Raw genomic sequence first — 16,045 nt, 5'->3', positions numbered from 1 at the left:
GCTGCAGCCGCGCGTCCCCCCCCAGGCAGCAAGCGCTGCGCCTCCTGCAAGACGCGCCGGACCCCCCTGTGGCGGGCGGCCGAGAACGGGACCCCCCTGTGCAACGCCTGCGGCATCAGGTAGGGGACGGGACCCCCCAAACCCTGGGGACACCCCCCAAACCCTGGGGACACCCCCAAACCCTGGGGACACCCCCAACCCTGGGGACACCCCCAACCCTGGGGACACCCCAAACCCCCAGGACCCCCCCCCCCCAGAACTGGTTTCACCCCCCGGTTTCCCGCAGGTACAAGAAGTACCGGGTGCGGTGCTGGCGCTGCTGGAACGTCCCCGGGAAGAGCGGGACCCCCCGGCCCCAGTGTCCCCAGTGTCCCCAGTGCTGGGACTGGTGTCACCCGGCCGGGGGCGGGAGGGGGTGACGGCAACAACCGGGGGGTGTCGGGGTCCCGGCTGGTCCCTTGGGAGCAATTAAATGTCCTGGTGACGATGGCAGCTGGTGTCCCAGCGTCTCCTGCTCGGGGGGGCGGGTGTGACACCGGGGGGGTCTTGGCCAGGTCTTGGTGTCACCACTGGCGGCCTCGGCAGGGAGGTGTGGGGTCCTGGGTGCGGGCTGGGGGCGTGGGACGCGGTTTGGGGACAGACGGGACAGGACGGGTGGGAAAATGGGCGCTTTGGGGGGGGCTCGGGGGACCCGGACGCCTGGGTCCCCTACCTCTGTGCACCCCCGGGGACCCCGGACGCCTGGGTCCCCTACCTCTGTGCACCCCAGGGGACCCCGGATGCCTGGGTCCCTTATCTCTGTGCACCCCCGGGGACCCCGGACGCCTGGGTCCCCTATCTCTGTGCACCCCCGGGGACCCCGGACGCCTGGGTCCCCTATCTCTGTGCACCCTCGGGGATCCCGGACGCCTGGGTCCCTTATCTCTGTGCACCCCCGGGGACCCCGGACGCCTGGGTCCCCTACCTCTGTGCACCCCCGGGGACCCCGGACGCCTGGGTCCCTTAACTCTGCACCCCCGGGGACCCCGGACGCCTGGGTCCCCTACCTCTGTGCACCCCCGGGGACCCCGGATGCCTGGGTCCCTTATCTCTGTGCACCCCCGGGGACCTCGGACGCCTGGGTCCCTTATCTCTGTGCACCCCCGGGGACCCCGGATGCCTGGGTCCCCTACCTCTGTGCACCCCCGGGGACCCCGGACGCCTGGGTCCCCTATCTCTGTGCACCCCCAGGGACCCCGGACGCCTGGGTCCCCTACCTCTGTGCACCCCAGGGGACCCCGGACGCCTGGGTCCCCTACCTCTGTGCACCCCAGGGGACCCCGGACGCCTGGGTCCCTTATCTCTGTGCACCCCCGGGGACCCCGGACGCCTGGGTCCCCTACCTCTGTGCACCCCAGGGGACCCCGGATGCCTGGGTCCCCTATCTCTGTGCACCCCAAGGGGCCCCGGACGCCTGGGTTCCCTCCCTGGGGCTGGCGTGGGGGGCTCAGAGTGCGGCTGCCCCCCCACAGCCGGAGTCACCATCGTCCTCCCCCCATGAAAACAGAATTATTTATTTATAGGTGGGAAAAGCCGGTGGCTGCGACTCCCCCAACAGTTCTGGCTCAAAATGCTTAAAAAACACCCCAAAAACTCCTCGAATCCCCCCAAAACCACAGCACCCTGGGGCGGGGGGGGACGAAAAGGACCCCCCAAAACTTCCACCCCCACCCCGAGCATCCCCAACGAGTTCTTGGCACGGCGCCGAAGTGCTTAAAAAACACCAAAAAACACCCAAAAAAGCCTCCGATTCGCCCCAAACTGGGGTGGGGGTTTACGGGACCCCCCCCCACCCCCCCGGATAAGTTGGGGACGGTGGCGCCGCGGTCAGGGCTGGGTGAGCTGGATGCCGAAGACGTCGTCGCGGTGGCCGCGGTGCAGCCGGGCGGCGTCGCCGGAGCCTTCGGCCTCGCGCACGTTGTACTCGCCCTTTTTGCACGCCGTGGTCTTCAGGTAGTAACCGCCGGCGGCCGCCAAACCCACCGCGGTGGCGGCGCCCACCGAGCCCAGCGCCGCCGCCAGCACCAGCCGGCTCTCTGTGGGGCGGGGGCACAGCGGTGGCACCGGAGAACTGGGGGGATTGGGGCTGGAAAAGTGGGAGAACTGGGGGGTTTGGGGGCTGGAAAAGTGGGAAAATTGGGGGAGTTGGGGCTGGAAAACTGGGGAGTTTGGGGCTGGAAAAGTGGGAGAACTGGGGGAGTTTGGGGGCTGGAAAAGTGGGAGAACTGGGGGGTTTGGGGGCTGGAAAGTGGGAAAAAATGGGGGGTTTTGGGGCTGGAAAACTGGGGAGTTTGGGGCTGGAAAAGTGGGAAAATTGGGGGAGTTGGGGCTGGAAAATGGGGGAGTTTGGGACTGGAAAAGTGGGAGAACTGGGGGAGTTTGGGGGCTGGAAAAGTGGGAGAACTGGGGGGTTTGGGGGCTGGAAAGTGGGAAAATTGGGGGAGTTGGGGCTGGAAAATGGGGGAGTTTGGGGGCTGGAAAAGTGGGAGAACTGGGGGGTTTGGGGGCTGGAAAAGTGGGAGAACTGGGGGGTTTGGGGGCTGGAAAGTGGGAAAAAATGGGGGGTTTTGGGGCTGGAAAACTGGGGAGTTTGGGGGCTGGAAAATGGGGGAGTTTGGGACTGGAAAAGTGGGAGAACTGGGGGAGTTTGGGGGCTGGAAAGTGGGAAAATTGGGGGGTTTAGGGGCAGGAAAACTGGGGAGTTTGGGGGCTGGAAAAGTGGGAGAACTGGGGGGTTTGGGGGCTGGAAAGTGGGAAAATTGGGGGAGTTGGGGCTGGAAAATGGGGGAGTTTGGGGGCTGGAAAAGTGGGAGAACTGGGGGGTTTGGGGCTGGAAAACTGGGAAAATTGGGGGAGTTGGGGCTGGAAAATGGGGGAGTTTGGGGGCTGGAAAAGTGGGAGAACTGGGGGGTTTGGGGCTGGAAAACTGGGAAAATTGGGGGAGTTGGGGCTGGAAAATGGGGGAGTTTGGGGCTGGAAAACTGGGAGAAGTGGGGGGTTTGGGGCTGGAAAAGTGGGAGAACTGGGGGAGTTGGGGGCTGGAAAACTGGGGAGTTTGGGGGCTGGAAAAGTGGGAAAATTGGGGGGTTTAGGGGCAGGAAAACTGGGGAGTTTGGGGCTGGAAAACTGGGAAAATTGGGGGGTTTAGGGGCAGGAAAACTGGGGAGTTTGGGGCTGGAAAACTGGGAAAATTGGGGGAGTTGGGGCTGGAAAAGTGGGGGAGTTGGGGGCTGGAAAACTGGGAAAAAAATGGGGGGTTTTGGGGCTGGAAAACTGGGGAGTTTGGGGGCTGGAAAAGTGGGGAAAAACTGGGGAAAACTGGGAGGATTTGGGGGCTGGAAAACTGGGGAAAACTGGGGGAGTTGGGGGCTGGGAAACTGGGAGGATTTGGGGGCTGGGAAACTGGGGAAAACTGGGGAAAACTGGGAGGATTTGGGGGCTGGAAAACCAGGAAAAAACTGGGGAAAACTGGGGAAAACTGGGGGAGTTGGGGGCTGGAAAACCAGGAAAAAACTGGGGAAAACTGGGAGGATTTGGGGCTGGAAAACTGGGGAAAAACTGGGAGGATTTGGGGGCTGGAAAACCGGGAAAAAACTGGGGAAAACTGGGGAAAACTGGGGAAAACTGGGGAAAACTGGGGAAAACTGGGGGAGTTGGGGGCTGGAAAACTGGGGAAAAACTGGGGAAAACTGGGAGGATTTGGGGGCTGGGAAACTGGGGAAAACTGGGAGGATTTGGGGGTGGGAAAACCGGGAAAAAACGGGGGAAAACTGGGGGAGTTGGGGGCTGGAAAACTGGGGCGGTTGGGGAGCTGGAAATCTGGGGAAAACCCCCTAAGGCAGCGTCACCCCCGCGGCAGCCGGCGGGACTCACCGTCCACGCGCACCACGACGCTGCCGGCGCGCCGGCCGTGCCGGTTGGTGGCCGTGCAGGTGTAGCGGCCGCGGTTGGCGGCGGCGGCGGCCGCCACGGCCACCGAGCGGTTGTCGGGGGCGAAGCGCAGGTTGGGGGCCGGGGGCAGCGCCCAGCGCAGCGTGGGGGGCGGCAGCCCCTCGGCGCGGCACTCCACGCTGAAGCTGCTGCCGCGGGACACGCTGGCCGAGGGCAGGACGCGCAGGGTGGGCGCCGCGGGGCTGTCTGCGCCGGGACGGCCCAACGCCGCTTGTCCCGGTTCTCCGGCCCCCGAGCCCCCCGGTTCTCCAGCCCCTGAACCCCAGTTCTCCCGGTTCTCCGGCCCCCAAACCCCCCGGTTCTCCGGCCCCCAAGCCCCCCTGTTTTCCAGCCCCCAAACCTCCCGGTTTTCCAGCTCCCAAACCCCGGTTCTCCTGGTTCTCCGGCCCCCAAACCCCCCGGTTCTCCGGCCCCCAAGCCCCCCTGTTTTCCAGCCCCCAAACCTCCCGGTTCTCCAGCTCCCAAACCCCGGTTCTCCTGGTTCTCTGGTCCCCAAACCCCCCGGTTCTCCAGCCGCAAACCCCAGTTCTCCCAGTTCTCCCAGTTCTCCAGCTCCCAAACCCCGGTTCTCCCAGTTCTCCCGGTTCTCTGGCCCCCAAACCCCCCGGTTCTCCGGCTCCCAAACCCCGGTTCTCCCGGTTCTCCGGCCCCCAAACCCCCCGGTTCTCCCAGTTTTCCAAACCCTGGTTCTCCAGCCCCTGAACCCCAGTTCTCCCCGTTCTCCGGCCCCCAAACCCCCCGGTTCTCCAGCCCCCAAACCTCCCGCTTCTCCAGCCACCAAACCCCGGTTCTCCTGGTTCTCCGGCCCCCAAACCCCCCGGTTCTCCGGCCCCCAAACCCCCCAGTTCTCCGGCCCCCAAACCCCCCGGTTCTCCAGCTCCCAAACCCCAGTTCTCCTGGTTCTCTGGTCCCCAAACCCCCCGGTTCTCCAGCCCCAAACCCCAGTTCTCCCAGTTCTCCGGCTCCCAAACCCCGGTTCTCCCGGTTCTCCGGCCCCCAAACCCCCCGGTTCTCCGGCTCCCAAACCCCGGTTCTCCTGGTTCTCTGGTCCCCAAACCCCCCGGTTCTCCCAGTTTTCCAAACCCTGGTTCTCCAGCCCCCGAACCTCAGTTCTCCCAGTTCTCCGGCCCCCAAACCCCCCGGTTCTCTGGCCCCCAAGCCCCCCTGTTTTCCAGCCCCCAAACCTCCCGGTTCTCCAGCCCCCGAACCCCAGTTCTCCTGGTTCTCCGGCCCCCAAACCCCCCGGTTCTCCGGCCCCCAAACCCCCCAGTTCTCCAGCTCCCAAACCCCGGTTCTCCTGGTTCTCTGGTCCCCAAACCCCCCGGTTCTCCAGCCGCAAACCCCAGTTCTCCCAGTTCTCCCGGTTCTCCAGCTCCCAAACCCCGGTTCTCCCAGTTCTCCGGCCCCCAAACCCCCCGGTTTTCCAGCCCCCAGTTCTCCCAGTTCTCCAGCCGCCAAACCCCCCAGTTCTCCGGCTCCCAAGCCCCCCGGTTCTCCCAGTTTTCCAAACCCTCGTTCTCCAGCCCCCGAACCCCCCGGTTCTCCAGCCCCCAAACCCCAGTTCTCCCAGTTCTCCGGCTCCCAAACCCCCCGGTTCTCCCGGTACTCCGGCCCCCAAACCCCCCGGTTCTCCGGCCCCCAAACCCCAGTTCTCCCAGTTCTCCGGCTCCCAAACCCCCCGGTTCTCCCGGTACTCCGGCCCCCAAACCCCCCGGTTCTCCGGCTCCCAAACCCCAGTTCTCCCAGTTCTCCGGCTCCCAAACCCCCCGGTTCTCCCAGTTTTCCAAACCCTGGTTCTCCAGCCCCCGAACCCCAGTTCTCCCAGTTCTCCAGCCCCCAAACCCCCCGGTTCTCCGGCTCCCAAACTCCGGTTCTCCCGGTTCTCTGGCCCCCAAACCCCCCGGTTCTCCCAGTTTTCCAAACCCCGCTTGTCCTGGTTCTCCAGCCCCCGAGCCCCCCAGTTCTCCAGCCCCAAACCCCCCGGTTCTCCAGCCCCAAACCCCAGTTCTCCCAGTTCTCCCAGTTCTCCCAGTTCTCCAGCCCCCAACCCCCCAGTTTTCCAGCCCCCAAAGCCCCAGTTCTCCCAGTTTTCCAGCCCAAATCCCCAGTTTTTTCCAAGTTTTCCAAACCCCCCAGTTCTCCCAGTTCTCCAGCCCCCAAACCCCCCAGTTTTCCCCAGTTTCCCCGGCGCTCACACTCCACGGCGACGGTGACGTTGCGCAGCGCCGAGCCGTGCGCGTTGGTGGCGCGGCACTGGTAGGTGCCGGCGTGGGCGCGGGTGACGTTGGGGCCGGGCGGGGGGGGGCCCGGGGGGGCCCCCAGTTTGGCGCAGGCCACGCTGGGGGGGGGGTTCCCGCTGGCGCGGCAGCTCAGATCCACCGGCGCCCCCTCCACCCAGAGGCGCCGCGCGGGGCAGCCGGGCTCGCCGAGCGTGGGCTGGTCTGGGGGGGCCGGGGGGCACGTGGGTGCCGGGGGTCACCCGCCGGGCTGGCACGGCCACGGCAACCCCGGCATCCCTGGCATGGCCGTGGCATCCCAGCCATGGCAACCCCACCATGACCACGGCAACCCCGGCATGGCCGTGGCATCCCAGCCATGGCATCCCCACCATGACCACGGCAACCCCGGCATGGCCATGGCATCCCAGCCATGGCAACCCCGGCATGACCACGGCAACCCCGGCATGGCCATGGCATCCCAGCCATGGCAACCCCGGCATGACCACGGCATCCCCGGCATGGCCGTGGTATCCCAGCCATGGCAACCCCACCATGACCACGGCAACCCCGGCATGGCCGTGGCATCCCAGCCATGGCATCCCCACCATGACCACGGCAACCCCGGCATGGCAACCCCGGCACAACTACAGCAACCCCGGCATGACCACGGCAACCCCGGCATGGCCGTGGCATCCCAGCCATGGCAACCCCGGCACAGCTACAGCATCCCTGGCATCGCCATGGCATCCCCAGCAAAGCTACGGCATCCCAGCCATGGTCATGGCATCCCCGGTTCAACCATGGAATCCCCAGCATAGCCACAGCATCCCCAGCACAGCCGGCAGCCCCGGCGTGGGGAACGGCAGCTCTGGCATCGCCGGATCCACAGCCCGGCCGCAGCATCCCCGTCCCATCCCCATCCCAAGCCCGGCACCATTGGCACCACCAGATCCCCATCCCATCCCCATCCCAAGCCCGGCACCACCGGCACCACCAGATCCCCGTCCCGTCCCCACCACATTCCCCACTCACACTCCACGGTGACGGTGACGCTCCGGACGGCCGCGCCGTGCTTGTTGGTGGCGCGGCACACGTAGCGCCCGGCGTCGGCGCGGGTGACGGCGCGGCCGCCCCAACCGCGGGCGGCGTCGCCGTCGCGGGCGCAGCGGGTGCTGGGCGGGGGGTCCCCGTCGGCGCGGCACAGCAGCTCCCGCCGCTCGCCCTCCAGCCACGTGCGCCGCGCCGGGCAGCCGCGCTCGCTCAGCGTGGGCTCGTCTTGGGGGGGACACACACGCAAAAACCCCGGTCAGCGCCGGCGCCGCCGGCACGGCCGCGGCGGGGGACGCCGGCGCCACTCACACTCCACGCGGACGGTGACCAGGCGGCTCCGCGTGCCCTGGCTGTTGGCGGCGGTGCAGACGTAGGTGCCGGCGCGGGAGCGGGTGACGGGCTCCGGCTCCGCGGTGCTGACGGCGCTGCCGTTGCGGCCGCAGGTGACGGTGGGCGCGGGGTTGCCGGTGGCGCGGCAGGAAAGCGCTTCCCGCGTCCCCCGCAGCCACGTGCGGTTGCCGGGACAGTCGCTCGCGGACATTTCGGGCACGTCTGGAAAACACCGAGGGATGAAGCGCCGGCAACGGCCCCGGCACCACCGGGACCCCCCCGGCGCGGCACTCACAGAGCACGGCGAGCCGGGCGCCCGCGTCCTTTGTCACCGTGGCGTCACCGAGGGCCAGGGTGGCCCGGCACCCCAGCCGCTGCCCGTCGTCCTCCCGCCGCGCCACCAACCGCAGCTCCAGCCGCGGCTGCGGCCCCTCGGCCAGGACCCCCCCGGCGGCATCGCGGAGCTGCAGCCGCACACCGGGGGGCTCGGCGGGGCCGGCGCGGCACAGCGCGGTCACCTCGGCGCCCGCCGGCACCGGCGCCGGGCTCAGCTCCAGCACGGGAGCCGGGAAACCTGCGGGAAGGCGCGGTGGGACCGGCGGGGTTTGGCAACGGGCTCCGGTGACCACCCCCCCCGCCGCGCCCGGCGCCTTACGGTAGACGTGGAGCTGCCGCCGCGCCGTCCGCGCCGCCGTGGCCACGGCCGCGGTGCAGGCGAGGTCCAGCCGGCCCGGCGCGGCGGGTGACAGGGTGGTGGCGGCGGTCAGGACATCCCCGGCGGCCGTGACGGTGACGTCGAGGCTCTGGCCGGCCAGGGTGACGCCGAAGCGGACGTCGCCGGCGGGGAAGGCGCCGGTGAGTTGGCAGCTGGCGCTGGCGCTGGCACCGGCTTCCAGGATGGGGGGAGCGTGGAGCTGGGGGGGCTCGGGGAGCGCTGTGGGGATTCGGGGTCACCGGGGATGGGGGCGCGGCGGGGCCGGGGGGGCCGGCAGGTGGGAGGGGATGGGGTGGGGACCGGGATGGAATGGGATGGGAATGGGATGGGAATGGGAACTGGGATGGAATGGGGACTGGGATGGGAATGGGATTGGGATGGGAATGGGATGGGAATGGGGACTGGGATGGAATGGGATTGGGATGGGAATGGGATGGAATGGGGACTGGATGGGAATGGGGACTGGGATGGGAATGGGGACTGGGATGGAATGGGGACTGGGATGGGAATGGGATGGGAATGGGGACTGAGATGGAATGGGATTGGGATGGGAATGGGATGGGAATGGGATGGAATGGGGACTGGGATGGAATAGGGACTGGGATGGGAATGGGATTGGGATGGGAATGGGATGGGAATGGGATGGGAATGGGGACTGGGATGGAATAGGGACTGGGATGGAATGGGATTGGGATGGGAATGGGATGGTATGGGAACTGGGATGGGAATGGGATGGGATTGGGATGGGACTGGGATGGGAATGGGGACTGGGATGGGAATGGGATTGGGATGGGAATGGGATGGAATGGGGACTGGATGGGAACTGGGAATGGATGGGATTGGGATGGGAACTGGGGTGGAATGGGATTGGGATGGAATGGGGACTGGGATGGGATGGGGGTGGGAATGGAGATGGTGACAGGAATGTGGGCGGGGATGGGATGGGGATGGAATGGGGACTGGGATGGGATGGGGATGGAAGGGGATGGGATTGGGAGGGGGATGGAAGGGGATGGGATTGGGAGGGGGTCGGGGACTGGGATGGGGGCAGCACGAAGATGGGGACTGGGGACAGGACTGGGATGGGGACAGGAATGGAACCGGGATTGGGGTGGGAATGGGATGGGAATGGGGAAGGGAAGGGGGACTGGGATGGGAATAGGGTGGGAACAGGATGGAGATGGGAATGGGGATGGGAATGGGATGGGAATGGGATGGGAACAGGGATGGGAATGGGATGGGAATGGGGATGGGAATGGGTATGGGAACGGGGATGGGAATGGGGACGGGAATGGGGATGGGAATGGGATGGGAATGGGATGTGAATGGGGTGAGAATGGGGATGGGAATGGGGATGGGAATGGGGAAGAGAATGGGTATGGGATGGGAATGGGATGGAGATGGGAATGATTGGGAATGGGGATGGGAATGGGGATGGGAACGGGGATGGGAATGGGGATGGGAATGGGATGGGAATGGGGATGGGAATGGGATGGGAATGGGATGTGAATGGGGTGAGAATGGGGATGGGAATGGGGATGGGAATGGGGAAGAGAATGGGTATGGGATGGGAATGGGATGGAGATGGGAATGATTGGGAATGGGGATGGGAATGGGGATGGGAATGGGAATGATGATGGGAATAGGGTGGGAATGGGATGGAGATGGGAATGGGGATGGGAATGGGATGGGAATGGGTATGGGATGGGAATGGGATGGGAATGGGATGGAGATGGGAATGATTGGGAATGATGATGGGAATGGGGTGCGAATGGGATGGAGATGGGGATGGGGATGGGATGAGAGTGGGGTGGAACCGGGATGGAAGTGGGACGGGGCCGGGCCTCACCGAACACGGAGAGCGTGACGGGGGCGGCGGCGCGGGCGAACAGGGGCCCGTGCGGGCGCAGGGACAGCTCGGCGTGGCAGGTGACGTCCTGGCCGTGGTCGCCGGGGCCGGCGGTCAGCACGTGGCTCACGGCCACGCTGGCGCTGCCCTCGGCGCCGCCGAAGCCCTCCGTGCGCAGCGTCTCGGCCCCGCGGCGCAGCGTCACCGTCAGGTTCCCCAGCGGGGCCACCTCCAGCACCCGGCACGTCAGGTTGCGGCTGTCGCCAACCGCCACCGGCGCCACCGGCTCCAGCACCACCCGCTCCGGCAACCCTGCGGCACCCACCGAACCGTCACCCGCGGCCACCCCGCCCCGCCCCGCGCCGCCGAGCCCCCCAAAACCCGCCCCGGGACTCACGGTAGACGAGGATGCCGGTGCTGGCGTTGGCCTCGGCGTCGCCGCAGCGCCCGCGGCACGTGGCGGGGCCGGGGTTCCACCGCGAGACGTTGAGGAGCTGGAAGCTTTGCCAGCGGCGCCCGGCGGCCCCGGCGCTCGCCACGGTGCCCGCGGCCGGCGGGTCCAGCCCCAGCGTGGCGTTGCCCCCCGGGCAGGCGCTGCGGCTGCAGTTGATGGCGACCGAGCCCCCGAAGGGCACGACGGCCACGCGCGGCCACGACCCCACCGAGAACGCGCCGCGGGCGGCCCCTGCGAGAGCCCCCACCGCGGGCAGCCCCCCCGCCGCAGAACGGGGAGCCCCCCGTCCCGGGGGGACCCGGGCGGCCGGGCTCTGGGGGTTCCCCCATACCCCCCCACCCCTTGAAATAAGGGACCCAGGCGTCCGGGGCCCACCCATACACCCCCCTCCCCCAGAAATAAGGTTTCTCCCCCCGCCCCCCGCCCTGAAATAAGGGACCCAGGTGTCCGGGGGTCCCTCCCATACCCACCCAGCATTAAGGTTTCCCCCCCCCAGAAATAAGGGACCCAGGTGTCCGGGGGTCCCTCCCATACCCACCCAGCATTAAGGTTTCCCCCCCCAAGAAATAAGGGACCCAGGTGTCTGGGGTCTGGGACCCACCCCCCCCGTGCCCCCAGCATTAAGGGTCCCCGGGGTCATCCCACTCCCCCCAGAAAAAAGGAACCCAGGCGTCCGGGGTCCTGGGGTTCCCCCATGCCCCCCCCAGCATTAAGGGTCTCTGGTATTGGGGGGGGGTCCCCCGACACCCCCGAGCCCCCCCCCTACCTGCGAGTGCCAGGATGAGCGGGGGCAGCAGCCGGGCGGGCGGGAGGGGGGGGCCCATCGGGGGCACAGCGCGAGGAGGAGGAGGAGGGGGAGGAAGAGGAGGATGGGGATGAAGATGGAGATGAAGAGGAAGAAGACGGAGATGAGGAGGATGGGGAGGAAGAGGAGGCGGAGGATGAAGAGGAAGATGGGATGAAGAGGAGGACGGGAGGAAGAGGAGGACGGGAGGAAGAGGAGGATGGGGAGGAAGAGGAGGATGGGATGAAGAGGAGGACGGGAGGAAGAGGAGGATGGGGAGGAAGAGGAGGATGGGATGAAGAGGAGGACGGGAGGAAGAGGAGGATGGGGAGGAAGAGGAGGATGGGGAGGAAGAGGAGGATGGGATGAAGAGGAGGACGGGAGGAAGAGGAGGACGGGGATGAAGAGGAGGACGGGGATGAAGAGGAGGACGGGAGGAAGAGGAGGACGGGGATGAAGAGGAGGACGGGAGGAAGAGGAGGACGGGAGGAAGAGGAGGACGGGATGAAGGCGGCTCCTCCGCTGCCGCGCACGGCGCCGGTACCGCGGGGCTGCTCCTCCCCCCGCCTGCGCCCCCCCCGGAGCCTTCGGCCTCCCCCCCCCTCCCCCAACCCGGATCGGGCCCCCCCCGCACTCTCGGTCCCGGAGGGGGCGGCCCCGATCGCGCGTGGGAGCAGCGGCAGACCCGGAGTGGCTGCGACCCCCCCGTGTCACCGCCCCCACCCGCGGGGGGGTCCCAGCGCTCACCGGGGAACGGGGACGGTCACAGGGCTGGGGGGGGACTGGGAGACACGAGTGGGGGGCAGGTGTGTGCCACACGTGCGTTGCGTGTGCACCGCGTGCGCGCAACCGTGCATTGCGTGTGCATTTTGCATGCATCACGTGCATTGTGTGTGCATCGCGTGTGAATTGCGTGCGCATTGCACGTGCATTTGTGCACGCATCTTGTGTGCATCGTGTGTGCATTGCAGGTGCATTTTTGCATGCATCTTGTGTGCATTGCATGTGCATTGTGTGTGCATTTGTGCGTGCATCTTGTGTGCGTTGTGTGTGCATTGCATGAGCATTGCATGTGCATTTGTGCGTGCATCTTGTGTGCATTGCATGTGCATTGTGTGTGCATTTGTGCGTGCATCTTGTGTGTATCTTGTGTGCATTGCATGTGCATTGTGTGTGCATTTGTGCGTGCATCTTGTGTGCATTGCATGAGCATTGCATGTGCACTTGTGCATGCATCTTGTGTGCATTGCGTGTGCGTTGTGTGTGCATTGCATGAGCATTGCATGTTGCATTTGTGCATGCATCTTGTGTGCATCGTGTGTGCATTACACTCACATTGTGTGCGCGCAGCTGTGAACTGCGTGTGCATTGTGTGTGCACGCAGCTGTGCATTGCGTGTGCATCGTGTGCGTGCAGCCGTGCTTTGCAGGCACATTGTGTGCGTGCAGCCGTGCATTGCGTGTGCACGCAGCTGTGCATTGCGTGTGCATCGTGTGCGTGCAGCCGTGCTTTGCAGGCACATTGTGTGCGTGCAGCCGTGCATTGCGTGTGCACGCAGCTGTGCATTGCGTGTGCATCGTGTGCGTGCAGCCATGCATTGCAGGCACATTGTGTGCGTGCAGCCGTGCATTGTGTGTGCACGCTGATGTCCCTCCCCGTGCACCGTATGCATCCCCCAACCTTGGCCGGTGTCCCACCTGTCCCCCGCTGGGCCGCAGATGTCACTGCACAGCGCCGCGCTGCAGCCCAGTACAGCCCAGTACAATCTATTACAGCCCAGTACAATTTATTACAGCCCAGTACAAGCTATTACAGCCCAGTACAGCCCAGTACAAGCTAGTACAGCCCAGTACAGCCCAATACAGTCCTTTACAGCCCAGTACAAGCTATTATAGCCCAGTACAGCCCAGTACAATTTATTACAGCCCAGTACAGCCCAGTACAATTTATTACAGCCCAGTACAAGCTATTACAGCCCAGTACAGCCCAGTACAAGCTAGTACAGCCCAGTACAGCCCAGTACAATTTATTACAGCCCAGTACAAGCTATTACAGCCCAGTACAGCCCAGTACAATCTATTACAGCCCAGTACAGCCCAGTACAAGCTAGTACAGCCCAGTACAATCCAATACAGTCCTTTACAGCCCAGCACAAGCTATTATAGCCCAGTACAGCCCAGTACAATTTATTACAGCCCAGTACAAGCTATTACAGCCCAGTACAGCCCAGTACAATTTATTACAGCCCAGTACAAGCTATTACAGCCCAGTACAGCCCAGTACAATTTATTACAGCCCAGTACAATCCAATACAGTCCTTTACAGCCCAGTACAAGCTATTACAGCCCAGTACAGCCCAGTACAATCTATTACAGCCCAACACAATCCAATACAGTCCTGTACAGGCCAGTACAACCCAGTACGATCTGGCACAGCCCCGACGGGCCCCGACAAAGCTCTGTTGTTCCCTGTCGGGTTTTGTCGGTGTCCTTCGGGCCCTGTCGGGGTCTTTCGGGTTCTGTCGTGTTTCGTCGGGGTCTTTCGGGCCCTGTCGGGTTTTGTCGGGGTCTTTCGGGCTCAGTCGTGTTTTGTCGGGGTCTTTCGGGCTCGGTCGGGTTTTGTCGGGCCCTGTCGTGTTTTGTCGGGCTCTGTCGGGCCCTGTCGCATTTTGTCGGGGTCCTCCCGCCCTGTCGGGCTCTGTCGAGCTTTTTCGGGCCCTGTCGGGGTCCTTCGGGCCCTGTCGTGTTTCGTTGGGGTCTTCCGGGTTCTGTCGGGCCCCGTTGGGGTCTGTCGGGCTTTTTCGGGCTCGGTCGGGTTTTGTCGGGCTCTGTCGGGCCCTGTCGCGTTTTGTCGGGGTGTTTCGGGCCCTGTCGTGTTTTGTCGGGCTCTGTCGGGCCCTGTCGCGTTTTGTCGGGGTGTTTCGGGCCCTGTCGTGTTTTGTCGGGGTCTTTCGGGCCCTGTCGCGTTTTGTCGGGGTGTTTCGGGCCCTGTCGTGTTTTGTCGGGGTCTTTCGGGCTCGGTCGGGTTTTGTCGGGCCCTGTCGCATTTCGTCGGGGTCCTCCCGCCCTGTCGGGCTCTGTCGAGCTTTTTCGGGCCCTGTCGGGGTCCTTCGGGCCCTGTCGTGTTTCGTCGGGGTCTTTCGGGTTCTGTCGGGCCCCGTCGGGGTCTGTCAGGCTTTTTCGGGCTCGGTCGGGTTTTGTCGGGCTCTGTCGGGCCCTGTCGCGTTGTGTCGGGCCCTGTCGCGTTGTGTCGGGCCCTGTCGGGCCCTGTCGCGTTGTGTCGGGCCCTGTCGCGTTGTGTCGGGGTCTTTCGGGCTCGGTCGGGTTTTGTCGGGGTCTTTCGGGCCCTGTCGCGTTGTGTCGGGCCCTGTCGCGTTGTGTCGGGCTCTGTCGGGCCCTGTCGCGTTGTGTCGGGGCCCTTCGGGCTCCGTCGGGCCTCAGAAAACCGGCCCGGAGCTGACGTCACGCGGCAGTGACGTCGGCGGTAGAACTACATCTCCCGGCGGCCCCCGCGGCCGCGCTGGCGCATGCGCGGCCCGAGCGCCCCGCCTTCCCGCCGATTGGCAGCGGTAGCGGCCAATGGGAAGCCGCCAGCTCCCCGCGCGGCCCCGCCCTGCCCGCCCCCCTCAGGAAGCGCGGACGGACGCGCGGCGCAGCCAATCGGGCGTCGGCGGGGCGGGAGCCGCGCAGAGCGACGCGCGGCTCGGCCAACCAGCGCGCGGCGTCGGCAGGCGAGGGCCAATGGGCGCTGGGGGGCGGGGCGCCGCGCGGGCGGCCCCGCCCGCAGCCGAGGCGGGTAGCAACAGTTGCCCCGGTGAGGGAACACGGAGGGCGCCATAGCCACGGTCGCCGTGGCGACCGCGCACCGGCCCCGGCCCGGCCCCGCCGCCCTCGCCCGCCGCCCCCGCCGCCCCCCCGCCGCCGCCGCCGCCCGCCCGGGCCGGGACGAGGCCCCGCGGGGCCCCGGCGGCGGCCCCGGGCAGGTGGGTCCGAGCGGCGCCGCGCAAGATGGCGGCGGCGGGAGGGGCGGCGGCGGGAGGGGGCGGCGGGCGGGGGGGGCGCGAACGGGGACGGCCGGGCCGGGCGGCGGCGGCGGCGGCGGCCCCGGGATGGAGCCGGGCCCGGGGCCGGAGGGGGCGGGGCCTGCCGCGCGCCCCGGCGATTGGTGGGCGGGCGGGCCAATGGGGGAAGGCGGGGCGGCGGGGGGAGCCAATGGCGGCGCGCGGCGGGGCAGAGACCCCGCCCCCCGCCCCCGGGCGCGCGAGCGCGGCGGTGATGTCACGCGGTGGTGACGTCACGCGTTGGTGATGTCACGCGGCGGTGACGTCACGCGGTGGTGATGTCATGTGGCGGTGATGTCACGGGGCGGTGATGTCACGGGGCGGTGATGTCACGCCACGGTGATGTCACGCGGCAGTGATGTCACGCGGCGGGGGTCGGTGACATCACAGGGTGATGATGTCACTCCCGGGGTGGCTGGTGTCGCCTGGCAACGGCACGAGGGGGGAGGCGGGGCCTCGTGACGTCAGCCCCCGGCGTGATGTCACCGTGTGACGTCGCTCGGTGACACCCCCCCACGCACTGATTTGTCTTTTTCTCTCCCACTTCTCCCCCTCCCAGGCCCCCCGCCCGTCGCCATGGCAACGCAGACCTAC

The 16,045-nt window shown here is 66.4% G+C and overlaps 1 protein-coding gene across 1 annotated transcript; it reads right to left on the bottom strand.

Annotated features, from left to right (window-relative positions):
- Window positions 1-1,846: 1,846 nt before the first annotated feature.
- On the bottom strand, window positions 1,847-11,431 carry ICAM5 (intercellular adhesion molecule 5). The gene is made up of 10 exons (XM_065655031.1): window positions 11,374-11,431; window positions 10,551-10,838; window positions 10,154-10,465; window positions 8,245-8,523; window positions 7,885-8,163; window positions 7,569-7,811; window positions 7,242-7,484; window positions 6,186-6,431; window positions 3,913-4,176; window positions 1,847-2,075 (listed from the first exon to the last, which is right to left on the bottom strand). Exons 1-10 carry the CDS (start codon window positions 11,429-11,431, stop codon window positions 1,867-1,869), a joined length of 2,421 nt encoding a protein of 806 aa, XP_065511103.1. The 3' UTR covers window positions 1,847-1,866.
- Between the last annotated feature and the right edge of the window lie 4,614 nt (window positions 11,432-16,045).

The sequence above is a fragment of the Caloenas nicobarica genome, chromosome 36 (assembly GCF_036013445.1).
Source record: "Caloenas nicobarica isolate bCalNic1 chromosome 36, bCalNic1.hap1, whole genome shotgun sequence".
Taxonomy (NCBI): Eukaryota; Metazoa; Chordata; class Aves; order Columbiformes; family Columbidae; genus Caloenas; species Caloenas nicobarica.
This window is presented reverse-complemented; position numbering and strand designations above follow the sequence as displayed.

Excerpts from the sequence above, each read along its gene's own strand:
- ICAM5 (XM_065655031.1), bottom strand. The coding sequence starts at position 11,431 with ATGGGCCCCCCCCTCCCGCCCGCCCGGCTGCTGCCCCCGCTCATCCTG. Across the intron at positions 10,839-11,373 it reads GCTCATCCTGGCACTCGCAG|GGGCCGCCCGCGGCGCGTTC; the intron begins GTAGGGGGGGGG and ends GGGCTCTCGCAG. Across the intron at positions 8,524-10,153 it reads CGTCACGCTCTCCGTGTTCG|CGCTCCCCGAGCCCCCCCAG; the intron begins GTGAGGCCCGGC and ends GAATCCCCACAG.